This window comes from Oryctolagus cuniculus, chromosome 5 (genome assembly GCF_964237555.1).
Source record: "Oryctolagus cuniculus chromosome 5, mOryCun1.1, whole genome shotgun sequence".
Classification (NCBI taxonomy): Eukaryota; Metazoa; Chordata; class Mammalia; order Lagomorpha; family Leporidae; genus Oryctolagus; species Oryctolagus cuniculus.
Genome location: NC_091436.1, coordinates 9,163,102 through 9,190,485, shown reverse-complemented (window position 1 = coordinate 9,190,485; position 27,384 = coordinate 9,163,102). Strand labels below are relative to the sequence as shown.

Sequence of the window (27,384 nt, the reverse complement as noted above, 5' to 3'; positions counted from 1 at the left end):
GTAAGGAGAAGGTTCTGGAATTAGTGAGCTGTTGACCGGGCCCTTCAGCATGACAAGAATAACCGTGATGCTCCTCCAACGGCTGCCGTCCGACATTCACTGAGTCCCTAGTGCTCAGCACCGAGCACCCAGTCCTTCGGGTGAATGAACTCATTTAGTCATCACAGCAGCTCCTCGAAGTGGGTGCTGGGCTTCTCTCTGCCTTCTGTTAAGTCCCAAAGGGCTTGGGTTCCTTGTCCAACGCCTAGTTAAGTGGCAGAGCGTAGCTACTCACCGGGTGGCCGGGCCCCAAGCCCAGCCCTCTTGACTGTCCCCTTGTTGCCCGGCGTCAGTGGGGTCTGGCTGGGCCCCAGGAAGAGCGGGGCAGATGCGTGGTCGCGGAGGACTGTGTGATGTGCTGAGGGAATAGTGGATGTGCTCAGTGTGGGAGCTGGAACTGCAGAGGGAGAGGGAGGTGGGGAGAGGCGGGTCAGGGCGTCAGAGCGGCCAGCTCGGTGCTGCAGAGTTTGTCTGCAGGATGGCGAACCGGGGCTGCTTCCCTGGGGGGTGGAAGCAGCCGTGGGCACTTCCGGCTCCCTCCTGCCACTCGCTTTCCTCTTCCTCACTGTCCATTCAGCCACGCTGCCAATGGCGCCTGGGTACAACCCGCTCTGGGCCCTATCAGTCCTCCACGCCGCCCAGCGTGTGTGTGCGTGTGAAGAATGTCATCCTCACACTCGCTCTGTCACCTCTGAGGGCTGTGATGTGCAGGCCTGCCATTGTGGGGTGAGACGGAGAACAGTATAGGAAACACACAAGTGAACCTTCATAGAATCCTTTTTTGTAAAAATTTGTATTTATTTGAGAGGTAGAGTTACCGACAGAGAAGAGAGACAGAAAGGTTTTCCATCCGCTGGTTCACTCCCCAGGTGGCTGCAACAGCCAGAGCTGAGCCAATCCAAAGCCAGGAGCCAGGAGCTTCTTCCAGGTTTCCCACACAGGTGCAGGAGCCCAAGCACTTGGGCCATCTTCCACTGCTTTTCCAGGCCACAGCAGAGAGCTGGATCAGAAAAGGAGCAGCCAGGACACGAACCGGCACCACAGGTGGAGGCTTAACCTACTACACCACAGCGCCGGCCCCTCCCATAATGCTTTTACCTGCGGTGTTCCCTTCTAAAACGTCACACAAATTACAAGCATTCGAGAGAGACATAATCCATGTTTCAAAGAATGTGGAAAAGAACTCAATGGGGGCTTTGATTTCCCGCTGGATGGGTGGGCAGAAGAGACTGTGTGGAAGCCTGCTCTGTCTGGATTCATAGTGCTGGGGCCTGAACAGCCATAGCTCACACTCTTGGTTCTTGCCTTGGGTCCATTCAGCTTGCTCATGAACTCCACCTGCTGCCCTAAAAGCCAGTATCAGCTGGTGTGGTGGAATGAGAAGGCCATGCTAAGGTGGCCCCTGGCAAGCGAGCGTCAGTTACTCAGGAATGGCTTTGAATCCCACATGGCAAATGGAGCCTGCCTGGCAACAGGCTGTGATTGGATGGCTTTGAATCCCACCTGGCAATGGAGCCTGCCTGGCTACAGGCTGTGATTGGATGGCTTTGAATCCCACCTGGCAATGGAGCCTGCCTGGCTACAGGCTGTGATTGGATGGCTTTGGAAACTGCCTGGCAACAGGCTGTGATTGGTTGGGCATAGACCGTCCCTTGACCGGATTGGCTGGTCTTGGCTATATAAGCTGCTGTACTAACTGAAATAAATGAGTCTTCTGGCTGCTTGCCTCAAGCCAGCTCTGTGCGCCTCTTGCCCCCACCAGGCTCCTCCTCTCAGAAAGGAATCCACTGCAACATTGTTGAGAAATCAACTGCAACAAGCTGGGGAGAAATTTACTCAAAAACAAAACCACTAAAGCTTTAAAGCATAAATTGTCACATAAGGACATCTTGTCTTGGGGAAACAGACTCAGCGAGGAACCGCTGGAGTGATTCTGAGAGATTCGCAAGGTGGAACACAGAAGGGAATCTCCAAGCTGGCAGGTGCCACGAAGCCTGTACGCGAACCAGTCCCAGCGTGCAGACGTCACAGGCAGCAGAGCTTGTTCAAGAGAGGGGAGGCTGCAGCTGGGGTGCTTTAGGCCATCCCCAGTCAGTCTCAGTCATAACCTGGAAGTCAGAGCAAACCGGAATTCACTGCCTGAACAACTGATCTGACCAACCAAAGCCCCCAAACCCAAACCAACACCACTGAAAACAGCCACCCACCAGCTCTCTGTTCTCTGCCCCGTTCGTCAAACTCAATAGTATGTGAAAAATCCATGAGAAAATTAGGTAATTGACCTTAGATATAATGGAATCATGTAATGCATTGGTTCTTTTTTTAAAAGAATTACACTTTTTTTTAAAAAAGATTTTATTTAATTTTTTGAAAGGTAGGTAGAGTTACTGACAGAGAGAGGGAGAGACAGAGAAGTCTTCCATCCACTGATTCACTCCCCAAATGGCCACAACAGCCGGAGCTGCGCCCATCCAAAGCCAGGACCTGGGAGTTTCTTCTGGGTCTCCCATGTGGGTGCAGGGGCCCAAGCACGTGGACCATCTTCCACTGCTTTCCCAGGCCATAGGCGAGAGCTGGATCGGAAGAAGAGCAGTCAGGTCATGAACTGGTGCCCATATGAGACGCCAGCAGTGCAGGTGGAGGCTAAGTCCACTACGCCACAGCGTGGACCCCCGTGCAGTGGCTCTTAAACTCATGAGACCCAATGCTCACTCTTCATAGAAAATATTTTGTAACTTGCCTTTTACTACTCTGAAATAAAATTCATATGTAATCTAACCTACCTACACATATAATAATTGTCATGGTGGTACAATGTTATGACTGTGATAAAAAGAGAACTAAAGAGAGAGTAGTTACACTAACACAAGGTGGACTTGTCTATGGAAACTGGTAGAAGACATAATGAAGCAGCCAGACGTTTGCATACTGAATCCTGCATCCACAAACGCAGGCTGCTGTTGGTGTGTGGCCTGGTGACTCAGATTCCACAGCGCCGCCACCCTCTGTGGTATCTTTCTGAACTGAAACTCATCCCCTTTCTAAAAAAAAAAAAAAAAAGCTTTTTTTTTTTTTTTTTTTTATCTGAAACACAGGACAACAGATTGTGAGAGAGAGAGAGAGAGAGAGAGAGAGAGAGATCTTCTATCTGCTCATTCACTACTCAAGTGCCTGCAGCAGCAGGGCTGGAGCAGGCCAAAACCAGGAGCCTGGAGCCCCACCTGGGTGCCCCACGTAGGTAGTAGGAAGCCAGCAGCTTGAACCATCACCGCTGCCTCCCAGGGGGGCGTTGGCGGGAAGCTGGAGGCAGGAGCAGCATGCTATCCCCACCCCGAGTCCACTTCCTGCTACAGTCATTTCCTGCTGTCCCCCCCACCCCGCCCGTTCCTGCTGCACCCCTGCTGTGGTCTCCCCCACCGTGCGTGTCCCCCATGGACTCTCACTGTGAGCTGCATCACTCGAGGCGCCTTCCAAAACCTCAGGGAAAATACATAGCATGTAAAAACGCTGCAAGGATTTCAAAATGTTTGTCCACTGAAACTAACTTCTGGTGGCATCCTTCCCCGAACTTTTTGAGTTAGCCTTGTGCTTTTGTTAGAAGCAGGTTCTGCATCCAGCCACATACTCAGGTCATGGCCCTGAAACAGTGCTTGGCACTGGGAAGGTGCCCAACAGGTAGGTATTGGCTGAGTGACTCATGGACGGATCTGGAAAAGGAAGTAAAGTTCAGGTGGATGCAGTAGGGGTGAATGGCACCGAGCTCCTGCTCCCCCCGGGGTGGGGGTGCCTCCCACACCTGGACCGGGAGCCTGCAGGCCTGGGCTTGGGGGAGCAGTGCGCAGGATCATTAGCCCCCGTGTCTCTGAAGTAAGACTCAGCCAGCAGATGAATGTGCCCCGAGGAGTCCAGACTCCCAAGTGCTGCTCCCAGCAGTGTGTGCCCGCCCAGCACAGACAGGACAGACCCAGCTTGCTGCGACTCTGCCGGACTCACAGGCAGTGGAGCGGAACCAGCCACGTGGCGCGCAGGGCACAGGGTGGGTGTTTTGAGCCAAGTGCAAAAGCTTTGTTTAAAATACTTGAGAACTGGACAAACCAGATAGCTGTGACCCGGAGTAGAAATCCGAGAGCAGCAGGAGGTGGATTTGCAGGAGCTGGCAGTGTTCCTTCGCTGGCTGTTTTGTTTTCTTCTTTTTTTTTTTTTTTAAAGATTTATTTATTTATTTGAAAATCAGAGTTACACAGAGAGAGGGAGAGACAGAGATAAAGAGAGATTTTCCACCTACTGGTTCACTCTCCAGATGGCTGAAACCGTTGGCATTGGGCCAGGCTAAAGCCAGGAGCCAGGAGCTTCTTCTGGGTCTCCCACGCAGGTGCGAGGGCCCAAGGACTTGAGCCATCTTCCACTGCTTTCCCAGGTCGCAAGCAGGGAACTGGATCAGAAGTGGAGCAGCCGGGGCTTGAACCAGCGCCCATGTGGGAAGTGGCATCACAGGCAGTGACTGTATGTGCTACACCACACCACAGCCCCCACCACCCCCTCTTTACCACTGCTTTTCTCTTTTCCAGAGATTCAGAGCCTCAGGAAGCTAAGATCTGCTAGTTCTGTCTGGTCCTCTGGAAACCCAGCACCCCGGAGGCAGGTAGCTCTGCCCCTGCTGGCACCGTGATCCACCAGCCCTCGGAGTGACAGCCCGGAGTCCTAGCCGCCTGTGCCTTCCTGCTGTCCAGCTAGGGCGTCTTCAGAGAGCAGGTGCTTGTGTGTTTGTTGGAGACTGGAGGCCAGCAGCTTCCCTTCCTGGGCTCTGAGTCCTCCTGGCCCGCTATCTCTGCTACTGGGGTAAGTGTTACAATCTATCTTACAATAGAGAAACTGACAAAGTCTTGTAGAAGCCCTGAAGTCAGCAGTCCTTAGCTTGCAGTCCCAGGAACTTGGATGGGGAAAAAAAATTGCATCTTCTTCGTTCTCCTTTAACCGTAATTTACTATTTCCTTAAATTGTGCATATGAGGGTGCTTCACAAAGTTTGTGGGAAAATGGAATTAAAAGCTAAGTTTAGTGCAAAGTCTGGGGCAGAGAACCTTTGAATCCATTCAGAGTTTCTTTGTAATACACGTTTTCTGTAAACTTTTTGAAGACCCCTTGAAGAGACAACAAACCACAGTGGAATCATCAGGACGTGCGACTTTGTCCCCAGACTGAAACTGCACATGTTTTCATGCTACATTGAATGTTGTAGATACTTCCAAACAATGCGCTCATTACCACTTAGACTACAGCAGTGGCCACATCACTGCCAGATCTGACTTCATGTCTCCATGAACTTATATATTGCTATGTTGTAATTTTAAAAATTTGTTTGAAAGGCAGAGTGACAGAGAGAGAGAGAGAGAGAGAATCTTCCATCTGCTGGTTCACTCCTCAAATGGCCACCATGGCCAGGGCTGGGCCAGGCTGAAGCCAGGAACTCCATCTGGGTCTCCCTTGTGGGTGACAGGGGCCCAAGTCTTTGGGCCATTTTTTGGTTGCTTTTCCAGGCACATTAGCAGGGTGCTGGATTGGCAGTGAAGCAACCAGGACTCAAGCTAGCACTCTGATATGGGATGCTGGCATCAAAAGCGGTGGTTTTACACCTTGTGCAACAATGTCGGCCCCATAATTTTTTAAAAAGATTTATGTATTTATTTTGAAAGTCAGACTTGCAGAGTAGGAGAGAGAGAGAGAGAAAGTGAGAGAGAGAGAGAGAGAGAGAGAGAAAGTCGATCTTCCATCCTTAGATGGACGCAACGGCCAGGGCTAGGCCATGCCGAAGCCAGGAGCCACCCATGTGGGTGGCAGGGCCCTAAGCACTTGGGCCATCCTCTGCTGCTTTCCCTGGCACATTAACAGGGGGCTGGTTGTAAGTGGAGCAGCCGGGACACAAACCAGTGCCCATATAGGACGCTGGTATTGCAGGTGGTGTCTTTACCTGCTATGCCACAGCACCGGCCCCTTGGCCCCATCATTTAAAAAATGTTTTTGTATGTGGGGTGGGTGTTGTGATGCAATGGGTTAAAACCGTTACTGAGTGGACAACTACATCCCATATGGGCGTGCCTGGGTTCAAGTCCCACCTCTGCTCACATCCAACTTCCAGCTGATGCACACCCTGGCAGGCTGGCTGAAGTACTTGGGGCACTGCTACCCACTTGGGAAACCTAGATGGAGTTCTTGGCTCCTAGCTCGGCCTAGCTCAGCCCCGGCTGTTGCAGGCACTGGGGAGCGAGCCAGCAGGTAAAGACCTCTTTCTCTCTGTCTCTCTGTCTTTGTCTCTTTCTTTTTGTTGCTCTGCCTTTCAACAAATACATAAACTTTAAAAAAAATTTCCACATAACCAACTTCTTCTGTAATGCAATATATTTTATTTTATGCATTTAAATGCCTGGGCTTCAACGGACTATCACAGGTGAAGCCGAAGGGTTAGGAACCTTTGCTCAGAGTGTTGCCTTCTGGCTCTGCTAACCTCCCATTCGTGCGCTGGACGCTAAGTTAGTGTCCTGTGCGCACCCAGCCCAGGGAAGGGCAGCTTCCGCTGCAAGGATGCCCGATTCCTAGGGGATTCACAGACTGAGAACCAGAGTGGCATGGTATTCTCTGGATCCGAGGACGTGGGCAGGACCTTTCAGCGGGCATTGAACAGGTACGAGAGTTGACGCAGCTCTCGAAAACGTCTGAAGATCCTAAATAATTGATCGATCGAAGTTGTGGTGATGCCACTTCATTCGTCCCTAATTGATTACAATGTTTTTGAGGTTTCTTTAATTTTAAAAGATTTATTTATTTCAAAAGCATTACAGAGAGAGAGGGAGAGTTGTTTTTTTTTTTTTTTTTTTTTTTTTTTTTTTTGAGATTTGAGGTTGTTCATGAAAATAATAGCTCGTGTTGGAGAACATTGCTTCTCCTAACTTATGACGCTGATGCAGACCACCCATACACTGCGTGCCTCTGGCCACGGAAGCTACAGGATTCACGTTGGGAAGATTGAGGCTTTTAGAGGTCTGACTCTGTGGAATTTGAAATCGCACATCATCAGCAGAGCAGGAAGCCCCGAGCTTTGCCTGCACGGAGCATTTTGTCTTTTCTGCAGGCGTTTGCAGAGCTGGGCTTCCCGTGGCCACTGGGGGAAGTGCAGAGCCTCCTGGTCCTCACCGCCCTTCTGGTTGCCCTCACCAACTTTCTTGAGCCTGGGGATTGCTTCTGCTTTGCAGAAATCAACTGCTCGGAGCTGTGCATAATTTATAACAATCTCCGGCAAAACCTCAGAACTGAGATACGCCTTTGTCTCGGGCGGATGTCAGAGGCCGCCGCGGCAGCCCAGGTGGCACAGTGACTCGGCAGAGGGCAGCTTCCCCGGGGGGTTCTCTCCCAAAGGGTATGAAACAGTCAAATAGGGGGAGAGGCACACAAGCCGAACCCCAGCTCCCCTGAGACAGGGGAGGGAGCTCTTTCGAGGAACACGCGGCCTGTGTTGTAAACGCCACTGACCAACGTGGGGCCCAGAAGAGACAGAGAACATGGCCCAGGAAGTGGATCTGAATTCCCTGCAGGAGCGGGAACGGGAGCTCATCCTGCAGGTCCTATACCGCGACCAGGCTGTCCGGAACATCGAGGAGGAGAGGATCCGGTAGGCTGTGTCCTGGGCAGGGCTGGGAGCTGCTAGTCCCAGGCTGATGGCTGCTTTCCTGTCACTCCTCTCTCCCCAAGGGCCTCTGCCCTAGGGTGTGTGCAGAGTGTCCTTGCTGTTGAACTGAACTTGAAGGATGGCAAGGACGCGGGGGCGGGAGGCAGGGCTGCCCTGTTGCCAGAAGTCTGCTGTCGTCTGCTTATCCATTCGCCCTCTTGGTGAGGATAACTCAAGCGAAGCTCTCGGGCTTCTGGGACACTGCTCGAGGGAAAGACCCCAATTCAGGGTTTTCCTACCTCGTTTCTGGAGGTACCCGAAAGCTCAAAGGTGGCAGCTCTGGAACCGCGGGCCAGAGGAACCCCCTCCTGTTTTCCTGGGCTTGCTTTCACTTCCCAGTTAAACGCTGAACCTGCCCTGCTGGCTCGCTGACGAGTGCATGGCAGGGGGCTCTGTGTGGTCTGCCCCAGCTGCTACCGAGGGTGAGCGCCGACGGTCAGCGGTGTCTGTCGCCAGAGCCGCTTTGCAACACCGTGGTGCCTGTTTATCAAGGCTGAGGAGTGGGGGGGGGGGGGGGATTTAGAAGATAAGCAGATGGAATAGGATTTGTTTCTAATGACCGAGTTCTTTCAGAGTCTCCCAAGAAAAACACATACATAAAATAAAACTTTGGACAATCCAAAGCTTGCGAAACAAGGGAGACTTTGTGGTTGACCAGAGGGACAGTGCTGCTTTCCAGCCTCCCTGGTTATTCCAGAACTTTCTAAATATCCCTGTAAATGGTGCTCCACTAGACACTGGAAGATGCTGAGGAAGATGGAGTTTTCTTTGGGGATTCAAGAGCTCTCAGTGACAGAGACATTCTGAATATTAGTTTTAAAGGTTTATTTATTTATTTAAAAGGCAAAGTGACACAGAAGTAGGGACAGAGAGGGAAAGAGATCTTCCATCACCGATTCACTCCCCAAATGGCCACAATGACCAGGACTGGGCCAGGCTGAAGCCGGGAGCCAGGGACTCCATCTGGGTCTCTCACATGGGTGGCAGGGACCCAAGGACATGAGCCGAGCTCCACTGCTTTCCCAGGCACTTTAGCAGAGAGCTAGAGGGAAGTGGAGCAGCCAGGACTTGAACCCAGCACTCATACGGGATGCTGGCATCTCAGGCGGTGGCCTTAACCCTGACTCCTGGAATATTAACATGGTAACACTGATGCTGGGGAGAGGGTGTTTGGCTCCAACATTTGTTGTACAGTAAATCCTGGACATCGACTTTTGAAGTCCGTCTGATGTAATCCTGCTTTCCTGGGCGTGACTCTGCCTTCTAAAATTAGACAACAGAAAAGAAGGCTCTGATTAGTGACACTTTTGGGGGTCCAGTTCGATGTCCTGGTGCATTATGACTGTTGTCTAGGGGAATCAGAAGCTGAGAGAACACTGACAACCATAAAACAGGATGGTGAAAACACAGAATCAGTTAATTTTTAAGAAAGATTTATTTGAAAGGCAGAGTAAGAAAGAAGAGAGAGAGGAGGGGGGGGAGGGAGAGAGGATCTTCCATCCTCCATCCGCTGGTTCACTCTCTAAATGACCACAACAGCCTAGTCTGGGCCAGGCAGAAATCAGGCGTCTGGAACTCCCTCTGGGTCTCCTACGTGGTGGCAGGACCCACCTGGGCCATCTGCTTCTGCTGCTTTCTCAGGAGCACTAGCAGGGAGCTGGGTCAGAAGTGAAACAGTTGGCCGGTGCCGCGGCTCACTAGGCTAATCCTCTGCCTGCAGCACCGGCATCCCAGGTTCTAGTCCTGGTTGGGGCACCGGTTCTTTCCCGGTTGCCCCTCTTCCAGTCCAGCTCTCTGCTGTGGCCCGAGAGGGCAGTGGAGGATGGCCCAGGTCCTTGGCCCCTGCACCTGCATGGGAGACCAGGAGGAAGCACCTGGCTCCTGGCTTCAGATCGGTGCAGCACGCCAGCCGTAGTGGCCATTTGGGGGGTGAACCAACGGAAGGAAGACCTTTCTCTCTATCTCTCTCTCTCACTGTCTAACTCTGCCTGTCAAAAAAAAAAAAAAAAAAAAAAAAAAAAAAGTGAAACAGCTGGCACTCAAATCCATACTCCTACATGGGATGCCAGTGGCGTTGCAATGGCTGACCTGTGCCACAGTGCCAGCCCCAGCACTGGTTAACTGTACTGGGTAACCTATACAAAGCAGGGATGTATGCAGTGTATTTGAGATCTTGCTGTGCCTGGTCTATTAGAATGGACACCCCTTCTCTCTCCTTTCCTCTTCTCTCTCTCTTCTTGCTTGCTATGCTAATGACCCTTGGGCACCGAGGGATGAACCAAGAACAAAATTAGCAGCCAGCCCCTCTGCACCATAAGGTTTATGCTTTGCCAGGGAATCCTCACTGGAAACTGGGAGGGAGGGAGGTTGTATTTTCTCTGTTTCACAGTTGAGCAAACCCGAGACAGCCCTGAGAGGTTGGATGAGCGGCCCAGCTCCCCCAGCCATGTTGGAACCTGGGGCAGTGGGCTGTGGGATGGCCATGGCCACGCTGTTGGGGGTCCTGCCCTGCAGGCTGGCCTCTGGCGTCCCACCCGGTCTTGTCTCATTTAATGCTGTGGGCCACAGGGAACTGAAAACGCACCTGCGGCATCTCCGGTGGCAAGGGGCGAAGAGCTCGAGCCGGGAGTACAGAGAGAAGTGCTGTGCCCGCTGCCAGCGGCCCCTGGGGCTCCTGCTGAACCGGGGCGCCGTGTGCCAGGGCTGCAGCCACTGCGTGTGCTCCGAGTGCCGCGTGTTCCTGCGGAGGACCCGCACCTGGAAGTGCACCGTGTGCTTCGAGGACAGGTGAGCGCGGCCGGGGCGGCGGACCCCTCCCGCTGAGCCGTCTCCCCCAGACCCTTCTATAGGTGGGGTGCACAGACCGCCCAGAATTCAGCGACCTTTCTCCACTCGGGGGTTCTTTTATTGGAATACACACTTCACTGTATAGACAGGATTGTGTTGTTTGCAAGGGCTGAGCACGGGCTAACGAGGGGGTGGGGACGCCTCTGGTGCTGCCAAGGAGGAGCCTTAGCTTATCAGAGTGTATTTCTTGTGGGGTGCTTCAGTCCAAGTGCTGAGGCTTTAACGTCGGGATATTGGGGTGACCCCGTGCGGCTTTGAAGGGGCCTCTGTGAAGGAGGCCGGCTGGCCTGGCCTCACCTGACGGTCGGATGAAGCAGTGGGCGTGCTTCTAACTGGTGACAGACTGAATGTACACCTGTTCCCATCTTCCGGTGCTGGGAGGTTTCACCCACGCAGGAACAAGGGACTGGCAATGCTGAATGACTCACTCTGGAAGTCAGCGGGTTCAAAGCCAGCATGAGCTGGTCAGGGGTTCCTTGGGCATCTGTGCTGGGCGAGAGCAGCCGCAGGGCGTCATGGAACTGAGGAGAGAAGTCAGGGACTGGGAGACCCCGAAATGGCTTCTTGTCACGGCAGTGCAGGCGTGAGTGGCCGGGGTCGCGGTCAGGAGGCACGCACGCAGTGCTGCGTGGGACGGTGGCTCTGGCTCGCTCAGGAGGGCCATCCTGACCTGACTGTAGTCTGCTTAAATGTGCTGTCCCTGGGCGAGGCTTTGTGGAGCCCCATCGTCCGGCGTGACTTCCTCGCCCTGGCACCGCACCCTCTGTGGCTCTGAGCCTGTGCCCCGCCACGTGGGCTGACCCTCGGTGACTCTCCCACACCTGCTTCAGGCGCGGAGGCTGAGTCTTTCAGGCTTTGCTGAGCCTGCCAGCGGACGCCCGGGCTGCCAACTATACACACACACACACACACACACACACACACACACATATATATATGGGGACTTGAGAAAGGTCGTGGAAAATGGAATGAAAAGATGAGCACGAAGTTTTGAAATCCCTGCACACGTGGGGAGATCTTCAAAAAGTTCATGGGGAACACGCGTCACCAAAAAAAATCGGCGCATGGATTTCAAAACGTTCGCACCCAACCTGCCACCGTTTCTTGGCATTTCTCATGCACTTTTCAAAGTCCTCTCATGGCTGAAGTCTCACGGGCGGCACGGCCTGGGGAGGTGTTGAATTCCTCTGCAGCTGCTCTTCCTCTGAGAGTTCACTGTGAAGTGAAAATCAGAACCGAGGATAAGAGCTGAGGCCAAGGCGCAGGAAGCTGACGGTGGCGAGACCCCGCCCCGGAGGGTGCCCAGCCGGCCTTGTAACTTGACCGCCAAGTGCAGGAAGTGTGACTTCCAAAACCCCAGCTTCCTTCTTTTGAAATACGGAGGTTCTTCCAAACCGCCCAAGCTCGCTGCAATATCAGGAGTGCGTTAGCACAGGAAGCGGCGCGGGGAGACCCTCGCAGTCCCTTGGGGCTCGTCCTCCCGCGACCCCACTCCCCGTCTGCATTCTCTCCAGACGTCCACTCAGCTGTTGTGTTATTTCAGGACCAAAACCAAGATGGGTTTTTGGAAGACTCTAGGGTATTTGAATGCCACAACTCCTCACTTAGCGGGACCCAGGAGAGGTGTGTTTTTTTTTTTTTTTTTTTTTTTTGGTTTGTTTAATTCTGAGAGAGTGACAGCTGCTATCTGCTGGTTCACAGCCCAGATGCGGCTGGGTCAGGCTGAAGCCAGGACTGGGAACTCATCTGGGTCTGCCATGTGGGGTAATAGGAAGCTAGAATTGGGAGCGGAGCTGGGATTTGAGTCCAGGAGCTCTGATGTGTGACCCAGGGTGCCAGTTGGTGTCCCGGCTGCTCCACTTCCAGTCCAGCTCTCTGCTGCAGCCTGGGAAGGCAGTGGAGGATGGCCAAGTGCTTGGGCCCCCGCACCCACACAGGAGACCTGGATGCAGCTCCTGGCTTCAATCTGACCCAGCCCTGGCCGTTACAGCCATTTAGGGATTGAACAAGCAGAGATCTCTTTTTCTTTCTAGTGCTCCCTTTCTCACTTTCTCTGTAACTCTGCCTTTCAACTAAATAAATATATCTTTTTAAAGACTTATTTATTTAGTTGAAAGGCAGAGTTACACAGAAAGGAGAGAGAGAGAGAGAGAGAGAGAGAGAGAGAGAGAGGTCTCCCATCCGCTGGTTCACTCCCCAATTGGCGCAATGACTGGAGCTGTGCCAATTCAAATCCAGGAGCCAGGAGCCTCCTCTGGGCCTCCCATGCAGGTGCAGGGGCCCGAGCACTTGGACCATCTTCCACTGCCTTCCCAGGCTGCAGCAGAGAGCCAGATTGGAAGTGGAGCAGCTGAGACTAGAACCGGCTCCCATATGGGATGCTGGCACTGCAGGCCCTGGCTCCACCCACTACACCACAGTGCCGGCCCCGATAAATAAATATATCTTAAAAAAAGAAAAGACAAGCAAAACACAGAGATGGATGGTGGTGATGGGTGGGCAGCAGTGAGAGTTATCCTGAACACCACTGAACTGAAAACTTTAAAAACGCCTAAAACGGTAAATGTTCTTATGTATAGTTTGCCATGGTATAAAAATCTTTTCAAAATATTCAAATAAACACATTGCAGCAAGTTCATTTTTTTAGCAAGTTCAGCTTACTCTTCTTTTGTGAGATTGTGTTCTTTCCACGTTAACTGATAGCACACAGAGGCTCGAATGTCTGGCGCAGCTACGATTGCTGGGGGTGGACGTTTGGCCCAGCGGTTAAGACACCCACATCCCATTTCACAGCGCTTGTTTGGCTCCTGGTCCCTTCCTGCTAATGTAGCGAGCAGCGGTGGCTCAAGTAGTTGGGTCCCTGCCATCCATGTGGGAGTCCTGGGTTGAGTTCCCGGCTTCTGGCTCTGGCCTTGGCCCTTGCAGGCATCGGGGGAGTGAACCAGTGAATGGAGGGTTCTCCCTCCCTCCCTCCCTCTGTATCTCCCCTCCCCCTCCCCCATCTCTCCACCTTACAAATAAAAGAAAAAAAAGTTCTGAGATTTTTAGTGTGAGAGGCTGGGATGTGGTCCTGGGGAGAAATGAGTTCCATGCTGGACCTGGCCACTGTGCTGTGACCTCATGACAGTAGCATCCACTTGAGTTATTCTGTGAACCAGAGAAGATCCCGTGCGTTGGTGGTTGAACCCAGGGGCGTGTGTGGGCTTGCAGAAGTAGGGAAATTACTCAGAGAAAGACGGTCTTGGGCTACCTTCTGAGTTAGGGATGAGGTAGGAGTGAGTTGAGAGGAGGGAAACTGATCAAGGAGACTTCATTCTGTGACTCCTTGCAGAGCCATGAGTGACGATGGAAATATTTTCCCCAGGGAATTAGTAGAGAAATGCAATTGGGTGTGGCAGGGAGATGTCTGGATTGATTGATTGATTGATTGATTGATTGATTAGAAAGGCAGCGTTACAGATGGAAGGAGAGAGGTCTTCCATCTGCTGGTTCCTTCCCCAAATGGCTGCAAGTGACCACAGTGGTCGGGGCTGGGCCAGGCTGAAGCCAGGAGTCAGGAGTCTCCAGGTCTCCCACTCGCGAGGCAGGGACCCAAGGACTTGGACCAAGCACAGCAGCAGGGAACTGGATTGGAAGCCGAGCAGCTGGGACTTGAACTGGCACTTCTTATGGGACGCCGGCATTGCTAGCGTTGGTGTAACCTGCTGCAGCACAATGGCAGCCCTGAATCTTTTTAAAACGAGCATGGAAGAGAAGGAAAAGGGATCTTCCAGTGCTGCTGGACAACAGAAGGCAGGGCAGGAGCCATGTGGCTGCGCTGTGGGCAAGTAGGGGGACAGCAGACATTTGTGAAGACAAGGCACGCGTGGGGAGCTGGGGACGAGGACTTACGAGTGTGACTCGGTGTAGAAATCCATGGTTGGAGTGTGGCCCTGGAGTTCATGATGAAATCCAGTCCAATGTGCCCGTGACCCTTCAAGACCGTTCAACACGGGGTAAATTCTTAGTGCGATCCCAGAGAAAGTGTCTAATAAATGTTATTCATTTAGCAAATCATTTTGCAAAACTCTATAATCGTATCCTTATTGAAGTTATATAGCATCGCCTTGCACGTTATTTCTGTAACTGCCTAATTAACTTCCAACACTTCCGTCGGTCGCAGCCTCTACACCTGAACCCAGCTCAGTGCCTGCTGCCTGTCTTTTGAGATCACGGTTTTCCGATGTGCGAGTTCTATATTTTGATTTTATGTTTTACAGGGGAGCGTGTGGGTGCCGGGTTTTCTAGGTCACTGCGTAAGTGACAGTGCTTTTCAGGGGCTTCCCTCCGGAGCAATGACTTCCCTGGGTTTTAAAATCCCGAGTCGAAACCTTTTAATCAGGAAAGTCAGCAACGTATCCTCATCTTTGGAATGTAATGTGACAGAGACGCTTGAGGCGGGCTTGCTTTCCATGTCATTACCTGGTTTTTATGCACTGGAGATGCGTTGTTTTCCTTGAAATTAAAAAGCGGTTTCTAAGGTTTATCTGGGGGGTGTTGAGTTTTCTGGAATAGGCAGCATTCTTTTGAGCTGATGAGTCAAACCAGTGGCTTTGCCTGCTTTTAAATTCAGTAACACTTTCACTCACATCTGATTATTCTTTTAGTTAGAGAAGTTTTAAATGCATGTAGCTTTTAAGTTTATTTTTATTTATTTAGAAGGCAGAGTATCAGAGAAAGAGATGGAGAGAGAGAGGAGAGTGAGAGAAAGAAAAATCTTCCATCCACTGGGTCACCCCACAATAGCCAGGGCTGGGCCAGGCAGAAACCAACAGGCAGGAGCTCCGTTCAGTTCTCTCCCGTGGGTGACAGGGACCCCACTGCTCAAGCCATCGCCTGCTGCCTGCTAGGGTGCCCATCAGCAGGAGGCTGGGCGGGAAGTGAGCGGGACCCGAGCCAGGCTCCGATCCGGGGCGCAGTTGTCCAAGGAGCCACCTGACTTGCTGTAGCACAGCACATGCCCCTGCTTTGGTCGCCCTTTGACGCCACTGGCCCTGACTTCTTTGGGGAGAACTGAATTGTGCAGGGTGGACTGGCCACGGCCTCTGTGTGTGTTGTCCTCTCCTGCAACATTGAGTGTCTTGCTTTCTCATTCGTGTTCTGGGCAAGCGTCTTCGCTCATGCGACTGCCCAGGCTCTCGGTTCTGCTGCTTGCTGGCCACAGAGTCCTCCCTGCCCTGGCCTTGCTGGTGGCCTCTGTCTCCCTGGGGCCTGAGCCTCTTTGTCACTCCCCCTCTTTGCGGAGGAACGACACAGGACCCTGCGCTGTTCTTTTGTCTGCTCGGCCCTTCCCGGGTTTGCTGCTGGTCCTTCCCGGGTTGGCTGCCGACCTCTCCACCTCCGTGGAGGGGCAGTACCCCCTGCCACTTTCCCCGCTTCCGCGGAGGAGCGGCACACCGCTGGCCGGCTCTCTCGGGGGCTGCTCAGGTGTTCCTTCAGATGTTCCTGGTGCATGTTGTCTCTCTCCTCCTTTATAGTCCTCTTCCACCAATCCCAACTCTGCTACCCACATGCCGAGCACGCTGCTCTCCTCCAATCAGGAGCAGGATCAGCTCCTGCAGCTTATCAGTCAAATTGGCGGGAGGCAGCTGCATAGAAGTTTACTCCTCCCCAGCGCCATATTGTGGGAGAGCAGATGCATAGAATAAGTCTTAATTCCAGTAACTTAGTCTAGTCTCAGTTGCTCCCCACACCTCTTCACTCTTCCGTCTGGGTTTCCTTAGGTCTTTCTCTTCCATTTGCACAGAGGTGGGTGTCACACACGGGGCTTTCTGGAAGCTTGCTCTGGTTCCCACGACACCACCCCTTTTGTGGGGCTGTGCTCCAGGAATCAGAGGCCCCGGGTGGTGGGCGGGGCCCCTTGGCCCTGACGGGGTCCTCCCTTGGATCCTTGGGGGAGGGGAGGGCAGCGCATGGCGCCCAACCCAGACTTTGCCATCCAGGCCTCCACTTTGCACAGCTCCGGCAACCTGCAGGGCCAATTTCTGTCTTCCTCTCAGACCTGTTATCTGCTGGGCAAACCGGAAGTCACAGAGTCACTCCAGTGACCCACAGACAGGCCTTGTTTCTTGGCCTGCACGGTGCTTGGCATCCATCACTTGCCTGCTTTAAGCGCCCCTCCCCAACTGCGGCCCTGCACCACCCGTAGGGCATGGCCCGCGGTGAACTTCAGTGCACGTGGCCGTGGGTCCTGCCCGTTTTGGCCCCCACCTTATCCCTGATTCTCGGGGTGCCCCTGCAGAGCTGGGAGGGCAGCGTGCACATCACCCAAGGACGCCGGCCTCCCCTGAGGGCGAGGCAGGGTCCGGAATGTTTCGCAAGAAGTGTGGTAGCCACTTGTCGAATCATCTTCTAGTCTCTCTGACTCCTCTCCTGGTTGCCTCGGCTTGAACCACATCGATCGCCCCTTTTTCCTGTAAGAACACTGAGGTCAGATCTGCTGAGCTGCTGGAAGCCTCCGCTCTTTGGCTTTGTAACTCGAAGCCGCCTCAGCTGCTCCGTTATTTGAAGTGGAAATGTGTTCAGCTGTGTGCACGCAGGAGCCTCGTGTAGCTGGGACGGCCAAGCAGCTGGGGCAGCTCCACAGGGGATCACGTTGATTTTTCCCATACTCAGCTGCTTAATTGGGCGTTTGCTGCTGGTGGACCTGGTGAGGCACTGAGACCCTCTTGAAGGCTCTGTGGCAGCTTCCTTGCCTTCAGGCGTGGGTTGCAGAGCAGATCTGCCCAGATGGACTTCCCTAGGCACCCCAGGGACCCCGACTCCTGCCAGTGGAGAGGTGAAAACACCAGGAGCAGATGTGGGGACGTTGCTGGCTTTTTCTGGAGCCCAGAGCACAGTGGCAAGAGCTTAACCACCTGCAGGTGCAGGAACTTCGGATGAAAAATAAAAGTGCATTGCAGCGTGGCCACGGGGCCAAGCCGTCTTTGTGTTAGGTCCTCCATCGACTTAGCCTTGAATAGCCGTGTGCTAGAATTTCCAACATAATTTGCAACAGTGCCTTCCCTTTTGCTAGGGGAATGACAGCAGTAGCCGGGTTCAGGGCTGTGGACGTGAATGGGAGCTCTCAGACGTGTGTTAAGGAGCCACCTGTGCACCACGTGCTTGGTGTTGTGACTCCAGTGGCTGGCACGCAGGGGCCTGCTCGGAGCAGGTGTGAGTCGGGTCTCCTGACTCTGTGCCTGCTCTGTCTACCACCCTGCACTTTCGCCTTTCAAGATGTCATTTAAAACGTTGAAGACGCAAGTGACGATTCTGTCTGAGAAATGTGAAGGCGTCTGCTTCTTGCTGGGAAAGTGAAATGTCCAGGCAGGGCTCATGGCTCAGTTGTAATGGACTCATCTGGGAAGAAGCGCTACAATGCTTCCTTTGGTTACGGTGAGTTGCACCAGGCTGTGTCGGCTGCGGGAGCACAGAGACTCCGGCCCTGCTCACCTCCGAAATGGACAGGAAGAGCAGTTAAGTGTCCAGCTGCTAAGTTTGGAGTTGCGGTAGACAGGGAATCCTCATGGAAGTTATCACTGCTTACAACACGGCTGCTTCTGCAGGAAGGGGAGAGTAACCCGAATCTGGCATTCAAAGGCACAGGCTCAGACGCAGAGAGTGCCGGTCACCAGATGGCTTAGGACGCGGCTGTTTTTATCCCTTGGTTCTTTAATCACAGAGGAGCCCGAATCTCTGTGCCGAATTAACTCCTGTTATTAACTTAGCTGATAGGCTCCTCACTGCCGCTTGTAAGGTTCTGAAACCAGGGCTAGAGGCTTTCTTTTTTTGAAAACAAACAAAAAAAAAAAGATTTTATTTATTTGAAAGGCAGAGTTTCAAAGAGAGGGAGAGAGAGAGAGGTCTTCCATCTGCTGGTTCACTCCCCAAGTGGTTGCAACGGCTCTGGCTGGTCCAGGCCAAAGCCGGGAGCCTGGAACAGGATCAGGGTCTCCCATGTGGGTGGCAAAGTCCCAGGCATTTGGGCTATCGTCTGCTGCCTTCCAAGGCGCATTAGCCGGGAGCTGGATCGGAAGTGGAGCAGCCGGGACGTGAGCTGGCGCTCATGTGGGTGCCTACGTCCCAGGTGGAGGCTTAACCCACCCAGTGCCGGCCCTGGGGCTCCTTTTGGCCAAGGTGTCTGCAAGGGTGCTTTGCTCAGGGGCCTCCGCCCTCCGCCCCTCCCCCCTGTGACGGGTTTTCATTGTCCACACTGTGTGTCTCCTGGTCAGTGTCCGCCTGTGCCTGCTCAGCTCAGGCAGGGATGCTTGTGGTCCCACGTGCAGGGGGCTGCAGAAAGAGGAGATCCGCGAAATGGTCTCTGCTACCAGGAAGAGAAACCCAGGGGGTGAGGTCTGTGTCGGCTGGGCCCTCCGTGTTGGCCGCCCTGCTCGGCTGTCCGGCGCTCCCACCTTGCCCTGCGTGGTGAGGACGGAGGCGGCGGCCCCGGCTCGGGGCAGCTGGTATGTGCCGGGCTTCTGGCCGCGTGGGGTTCAGCACCTCATTCGTCTTCCTGTGGGCTCTGGGTTTTGATTCCTGCTGGCCTTTGAGTGCTGGTTTCCAAGGGACTGGCGTTGTGGGTGTGCGCTCTTCCGATCTGTCTAAATTCATTATCGCGTTTGCTGATCTGTCTAAATTCATTATCACGTTTGCTGATCTGTCTAAATTCATTATCGCGTTTGCTATGGTTCTGGTTCTGGAAGATAGTAACCGATGGTCAAAATTCTGCTCAGAAATCCTTAAACGCTCTACAAATAGTTTCCTATCCTAGCCACTAGGCATTGGTGAGTTACAGTTTCTCCCCAGATAAGGAGAAAGGTGACTGATATCTTGTAACAATTACTGGTAACCCTAAAGAGAGAGATTTTTAAAAACATGTGGACCTGGGTATTTTTGTGGTGATACACTGACAGCGCTGGCATTCTTAAGAGAAGTCCATCGGAGTCCATCGTAGCTTAAACAAGCCTGGAGGAGAAGTTATTTCAGTAAATAGCTAATAAAAGATAATTTGTCATAAGCTGACGTTTTTTCTTAGACTTCCGTAACCAATGAATTGGCCAGTTGGTGTGGTGCGTTATCGGTGTTTGCTTTTTTTACTTCCTGAAAGGAAATTAACAATTCTGCCTTTCTGAGCTTTGTAGGGGTTTAGTGTGATTTCTTCACACACATTAGGGCTTCACTTGTGGGCAGTTAGCAAGTGTTCCACTGACTATACACGAGGCTGAGTCGGGGGGGAGGGATAGCCCTGCCTACCCCCCGCACCCCAGCCTCCGTGGACCAGCTGGCCAGGGAGAGGCTGTGTTCTCTGTTTCTCAAGGAGTCCCCGCATCTCCATCAAAGCACACTGACCCCACAGCCCAGACTTAGTCCTCTCAGGAACCTCCTCGGGTTAGTCTACCCCACTGGCCCTGGGTACATGTGGCAAAGACATTCTAAACTTAACCTAAGGCTGAGCTGTCCTCGCCAAATGCACGGCCCTGAATTTTCCTGTGGCTCATCTGCAAAGCCGTTTCTTCTCACCATTAACGTGGGTACATTGATTATTTTCATAGCAACTTTTTAATCTTTATATATTTATTGTTTAAAATATCACGTATGTGATAAGTGCTGGACCGAGACAGACAGGGATGTGTATCCATTACTGTATGAATTGCATGAAGGGCAGGGCGTCCCAGATTGAGAGGCGCACAGGTTTGCTGCTAACAAGGCACAGTGGTCAACCTGCGTTTCCTATGGGAAGTCTGTAAAAGTAGGTGTTTGAGACAAAGTTGAACTTTGAGAACTCTTGCAAGATTAATCTATTTTAAAAACTTTGTTTATTCGAAAGGCTGAATTACAGAGGGATCTTCCCTCTGCTGCTTCACTCCCCAAATGGCTGCAACAGCCATGACTGGGCCAGGCTGAAGCTGGAGCCTGGAGCTGCATCTGGATCTCCCGTGTGGGTGCAGGGGCCCAAGTCCTGGGGCCATCTCCTGCTGCTTTCCCAGGCACGTTAGCAGGGAGCTGCATCGGAAGTGGAGCTACTGGGGCTCACACTGGCACTCCTGGGATGCTGGTGGCTTAGCCCACTGTACAATGCTGACCTCAGGATTAATATTTTCTGTTACTGCCTTCCCAGCCCTTTGGGGCCACATAGAAGAGGGAATCTGGGGGTCTCCAACAAGTTCATGGACAATGTGCATTGTTTTTAATGCACATCTGTTTGTCATGAACCCTTTGGGGTGCCCTGCAGCACTGCCTATGTCCATCTCGCCTGAAGCCTGCTTTCTGCCTGCTTATTTTTCAGAAATGTGAAAATAAAAACCGGAGAGTGGTTCTTTGAGGAGCGAGCTAAGAAATTTCCAGCTGAAGGTAAGTGCTCTTGAACTTTTTACTGGAGTATGATAGACTCCTACTGTCATCAAATGCTGGGGTCAAGACTTCTGAGCAGAAAAAAGTATAGTGGGGCTCGGTGTTGTCGTGAGGAGATGACAACACGTTAGGGGCTGGGGTGGCTTTGCTGACAATTCCTGGCATGAACGGCTTCCGGTCTACAAAGTGGAAAAGGCACCCACTGTGAGACAGGAAGCAGGAAAAACAGCAGTGGGAGAAAAGCTGGTGGGTGTGCATCGGGCTCCCTCGGGTCACAGGTTGGTTGACTTCAGGTCACCTAGGGTTGGGTGGGTTAGCATCGGGCTCCCTCGGGTCACCTAGGGTGGGTGGGTTGGCACCAGGATATTTGGGGTACTGGTGGGTTGACATCAGTTTATGTCACAGTCCCTGTGGTTTGGGCAGGCAGAGGGCACTCCTGTATTCTCCTGAAGGAGGTGGACGGGACTGCTGTTTGCCGGAGCAGCTGGTCTGTTTTCAGATCCGTCAGCTTCCTCAGAGTTTGGGTGTTTGGGTTTGGTGTGGCATGCAGTACAAGTGCCTCCCCTTGGACTGGTCTGGTCTGTGGGGCCAGCGCGGGAACGCCACGCAAAGCAATGGCCTCTCATAATTTCTTTCTTTATTTTTTTAAGATTTATTTTTATTTATTTGAAAGATAATTACAAGAGAGAGGTAAAGACACACACACACACACACACACACACACACAGATCTTCCATCTGCTGGTTCACTCCCCCAATGACCGTGACAGCTGGAGCTGAGCTGATCTGAAGCCAGGAGCCGGGAGCTTCTTCTGGGTCTCCCACATGGGTGCAGGGGCCATCCTCCTCCACTTTCCCAGGCCATTAGCAGGCAGCTGGATGGGAAGCGGAGCAGCTGAGAATTGAGCTGGCGCCCATAAAGGATGCCGGCGCTGCAGATGGTGGCTTAACCTGTCTCTCAGGCCTGTGCCTGGTCCACTGTGTCACCGTCTCTCAGGCCTGTGCCTAGTCCACCTGTGTCACTGGCTCTTGGGCCCATCCCTGGAACGCCTGTGTCACCATCGCTTGGGCCCATCCCTGTCCACCTGTGTCACCATCGCTTGGGCCCATCCCTGGTCTGCTGTGTCACCATCTCTCGGGCTTGTGCCTGGTTTGCCTGTGTCACCGTCTCTCGGGCCTGTGCCTGGTTTGCCTGTGTCACCGTCTCTCAGGCCCATCCCTGTCCACCTGTGTCACCATCCCTCAGGCCCATCCCTGGTCCGCCTGTGTCACCATCGCTCAGGCCCATCCCTGGTCCGCCTGTGTCACCATCTCTCGGGCCCGTCCCTGGTCCGCCTGTGTCACCATCTCTCGGGCCTGTCCCTGGTCCGCCTGTGTCACCATCTCTCGGGCCCATCCTTGTCCGCCTGTGTCACCATCTCTCGGGCCTGTCCCTGGTCCGCCTGTGTCACTTGGGGAAGTTTCCTGCCCCCATCCATTCACTAAACATCCATGACCTCTGTGTGGTTCTTCCTCCCTCCTGTACCTCCGTGTCCGCCTGCTGAGAGAGGCCCACGCTTTCAGGTCCGTGCTGCACGAAGTTGCCCTGACTTTCTGCTTCCTGGAGCGAGGATCCCCCTCCTCTGGAAATCCAGCAGCTTCCGTTTCAGTCCCTCAAGTGCCCACAGTACCTGGGGCTGGGTCAGGTCGAAGCCAGGAGCCTGGAACTCCATGCAGACCTCCCGCGTGGGTGGCTGGGATCCTGCTGCCTCCCAGGGGCGCACTGGCAGGCAGCTGAATCGGGAGTGAAGTCAGAACTCAAACCCAGGTGCCCTGACGTGGGAGGCAGACGTCCCAAGTGCTGCCTTACCCACTGCGCCCAGTGCCTACCCCTGCCCCGTGCTTTTAAAATGTTGACTCCCCACAGCACCAAGCCCCAAGCATAGTGCCTCGTTGGTGACACTTGATCAGAACGGTTGACTCCCTGGAGACCACAGAGAGCAGGTGACGTCAGAAGTGATGGCAGCGGGCACGTGTGACGTGTGGTGCCAAGGGCACTATCTTGTCACAGGGTGCATGCCTGTAGCCAGTAGCCAGGACTTAAAACCATGAAGAGAGTTGTGCCAGTCAGAGTGCGACAGAGAGCTGGACAAGGTGTGCACGTGTCAGTGCCATCAGGTGAGGCAGCGTGACGCATGACTGACAGCTGTCTGCAATGGTTCCTCTGTCACTGTGATGACACAGGTGAGCCCAGACTCTCAGGCTGACCTGGAGGGCCTAGAAGAGGTGACAGTTTGAAGACAAGGAAGAAGCGTTTAGCCTTAGGCAGAAGCGGGCTGGCAGGGGGGGAGGCCGCTTGTGTGAGCACAGTGGCCGTCCAGTGCCTGCCTCTGGGCACTCGGGACATGGCGGCGTTTCTGCAGGGCCTGCTGGAAGTCTGCAGGAAGCCAGGAGCCTCTGACGTCAGCAAGGCCGCGTTTAATCTCATTGTCACCCGGCCATACCGGGCAGATGCTTCCTCCACCCGCTCCGTGACATCTGATACCCCAGACACTGAGCCTGTGTGTCCCCAGAGAGCCCCAGCCCAGGTCCTGCCTGGGGTGTGCTCGTCCTCCGGGTGCCAACTGCTGCGCCCTGCAGGTACTGCCCGCCCCCTGCAGGCCAATCAGCCACAGCAAGCACCCAGCAGCAGGCGCTTTCTCTGGGTCTGTTGCTCTGTCTATCTATCTATCCATTCATCTATCCATCCATCCATCCGTCTATCTATATATCTATCTATCTATCTATCCATCCGTCTATCTATCTATCTATCTATCTATCCGTCTATCTATCTATCTATCTATCTATAAGTTACTTGGAAGGCAGGGAGAGGGAGGGAGGAAGAGAGACAATGCACTTCTACTCAAATGGTTGTAATGGCCAGGGTTGGCAGGCAGAAGCTAGGAGGCTACAACTCCATCTGGATCTCCTATGTGGGTGGCAGGGGCCCAAGCACTTGGCTCTTCTGCCGCTTTCCCAGGCATTAGCAGGGAGCTGGATTGGAAGTGGAACATCCAGGGCTCAAGCCAGCACCCTTTCGGGATGTGATGTTGCAAGCGGTGGCTTAACCCACTGCACCACCATGCTGGCCAAAATACTCTTGTGTCGGTATTCTGGGGCCTTCTTTAGGTGGTAGATGACCCCGCCTCCTTTCACTCAAATTCCTGGTTCAGAAATGCTAACACTGTAGCAGATGGCATTCCCGAGCTTTCTCAACACTGACTCACTGAAGATGTGTCCCGTGTCCTTGGAAATGTTAGCACCATTACTCCAGTTAGGCGAATCCGTTTCCAAGGCAGGGCATGTGTGTGTGTATGAACGTGTGTGGTGTGTGTGCGCACATGCATCTACGTGTATGTGTAGGCATGAATGTATGTGTGAACATGAGGGCATGTACACAAGGGTGAGTGTGTAGGGATGTGATAGTGTGCACAGCTGTGAGTGTGTGTGCATGTGTGCACAGATGTGAGAATGTGCCTCTGTGTACATATGTGTGTGCAAGTGTGCACATGTGTGTGAAAGTGTGCACTGTGTGAGTATGGGAGTTAGAATACACATGTGGGCATGCATATGTGTATGGGTATCAGTTTGTGTACAGGCATATACATGGGCGTGAACATGTGTGCATGTCCACAAGGGTGAGTGTGTGTAGGGATGTGATAGTGTGCACAGCTGTGAGTGTGTGTGCATGTGTGCACAGATGTGAGAATGTGCCTCTGTGTACATATGTGTGTAAAAGTGTGCACGTGTGTGTGAAAGTGTGCACTGTGTGAGCATGGGGGTTAGAGTACACGTGTGAGCATGCATATATGTATGGGTGTCAGTGTGTATGCTTACATATACATGGGTGTGAACATGTGTGCATGTCCACAAGGGTGAGTGTGTGTAGGGATGTGATAGTGTGCACAGGTGTGTGTGTCTGCATGTGTGCACAGATGTGAGAGTGTGCACTGTGTGAGCATGGGGGTTAGAGTACACGTGTGAGCATGCATATATGTATGGGTATCAGTGTGTATGCTTACATATACATGGGTGTGAACGTGTGTGTGCCTGTGTACAAGCGTGCATGGTGTGAACATGCGTACCTGCATGCACATAGGTGTGAGCACGTGTGCATGACGTGAGCATGTGTGTGTACACGTGTGTGTGTGTCTGTGTGCATGGGTGTGAGAGTGTGCACAGTGTGAGCGAGTGTGTTCCTGCACTTTACCATCTCATGTCCTTGCAGCGCCTTGTCTTGCGCGTGAGTAGCAGAGGTTACCGTGGTGCTTCACTTGCAATAAGGAGGGGAGGAGGAAAGAGAAAGCTGACACCTTGAAGCTCTCTGTCCAGCAACTCCACAGGAAGGGAAATTTCAGACAAAAAATTGGGAGGAAATTCAGCCTAAGCATGAACCCTTCTGTTTCACTTAAGATGTAAAACGCGTGCACACACACACATGCACACACACACATGTACACACACGCACACACACGCACATGCACACACACGCGCGCGCACACCCTGAAACCCCAGAGCCTGCCCACCTCCAACAGTCTGTGTTGCTGAGCTGTCTCGTTGTCTCGCTCTTCTCGTTCGGCAGAGTCGGGCTCGGGAGGCCTGGGTGGAGGGAGAAGCCAGCCTGGGGGAGAGGAGGCAGGCCTGGCGGGGTGAGGTTTGCAGCAGGTGGTCAGGACGGGTTCTGGGGGCCAGCTGAGGAAGGCTTCCAGAGCTCATCGGGAGGTGCCCTGCCTCCATTCGGGGCCCTAAAGGGGAGCCTGCGGCAACCCCTGGACATGTAAACTGACCTGTGCTGTCGCCGAAAGGCAGGTCAGGCACACAGGAATCGCGTGGTTACTCACTGAGGCTTCGATGTAGGGGTTACACAGGACTGGAGAGGCAAGAGTGAGCCGCAAGGGAAGCAGACACGCACCATGGGAAGCAATACCATCCCAGGCCTAGTGAGTTGCTATGGACTGGGCAGGAGGGGAACAGGAAGGAATGGACCTCCGTCCTTGAGCTCTCTCCAGCAGCCCCCCTGCACCCTAGCAGGGAGCCCACCACAGCCTCAGCCCTGGGCTGTGTTAAGAGGAGTTAATGCTGGGGTGCCGCATCCCTTATTGGAGTGACAGTTTGAGTCCCGGCTGCTCCACTTCCCATGCAGCTCCTTGCTGATGAGCCTGGGGAGGCAGAAGAAGATGGCCCAAGTGCTTGGGCTCCTGACACACATGGGAGGCCTGGGTTGAGTTTTGGGTTCCAGGGTTCTGGCTTCAGCTTTGCCCAGATGTGGGTGTTGTGGGCACCTGGGGAGTGAACCACTGGATGGAAGATCTCTCTCTTTCTCTCTCTCTCTCTGCCACCCACTCTCTGTTGTTCTGCCTTTCAAATAAATAATCTTTTAAAAGAGAAGAAGTATGGTTGACATATTCTCCAGTGTCCCCATTGCAATGATGTAAACAAGGCTTTTTCCAGCCCCCTGCATCCAAAGTGGAAGCTAAAATAGCAGACAGTGATTCCAGCCAGGAAAGGGTCCAAGACGGCTGAAACCTATGCTCTTTCTGCACCCCAGATACCTGTGGCTGGTAATGAGTCCCCCTAAACTTAGCGGCTTGCAGCAGTTGAGGTTATTTTGTGTCGTTCTGTCATATGAGGCTCGAGGCTCTGCTGTGTTGGAGCGGAGTCGTGCACCTGGCCAGATGTTGCAGTATCGGCCCAAGACACGGTCTCCTGCTGTGTGGACTTCTCCACAGGGTGACTGCCTTCCCCCAGGCAAGCGATTGGAGAGTAAGAGAAGGGCGGGGCCCTGCCACACTGTTTGTGGGTGGCCTGGCTTAGCCGTCACACCCCGGGCTGGCATTGCGGCACAGCAGGCCAGGCCACCGCCTGTGATGCTGGCATCCCATATGGGACTGCCAGTTCAAGTCCTGGCTGCTCTGCTCACAGCCCAGCTTCCTCCTAATGTGCAAGGGAAAGCAGCAGGGATGGCTCAAGTACTTAGAGCCCTGTCTCCCATATGGGAATGCAGATGGAGTTCCAGACTCCTGCTTTAGCCTGCCCAGTCCCGGCCGTCATGGCCATTTGGGGAGTGAACCAGCAGGTGGGAGAGCACCCTGCCTCTCCCTCTCTCTTTCTCTGTAACTCTGCCTTTAAAATATATATTTCAAAAGAATTAAAAGCAGCCATCCACTGCCATCTCAGCAACGTGCCATTGGCCACGCAGGCGCTGCAGCCCTGGCCAGAGGGACTCGGCCAGCGCGTGGCTGTCGGGAGGCAGCCAGCACCGGGGCGGATTTGGAGGCCGAGCCAGGGATCCCAGGGAATGCTGGCTCCGTTCCCTCCATCTCCCAGTGCACGAGCCTGTCTCCCTCCTCTTCATCCATACCTAATCCAATCAGTTGGCAGACCTGACGTC

At 53.4% G+C, this 27,384-nt stretch overlaps 1 protein-coding gene across 13 annotated transcripts in view; it reads left to right on the top strand.

Moving 5' to 3' along the window:
* The window catches only part of SYTL3 (synaptotagmin like 3), an 88,834-nt gene that overhangs the window by 12,813 nt on the left and 48,637 nt on the right, over positions 1 to 27,384 (top strand). For 8 of the 13 annotated variants that reach the window (XM_070073321.1, XM_070073318.1, XM_070073323.1 and 5 more), the window contains 4 exons: positions 4,608 to 4,878; positions 7,165 to 7,701; positions 10,327 to 10,545; positions 20,912 to 20,976. In XM_070073321.1, the coding sequence (XP_069929422.1) occupies positions 7,592 to 7,701; positions 10,327 to 10,545; positions 20,912 to 20,976 (394 nt within the window). In that variant the 5' untranslated portion in view covers positions 4,608 to 4,878; positions 7,165 to 7,591. The other 5 variants (XM_051855198.2, XM_051855205.2, XM_051855197.2 and 2 more) reach the window with 3 other exon arrangements.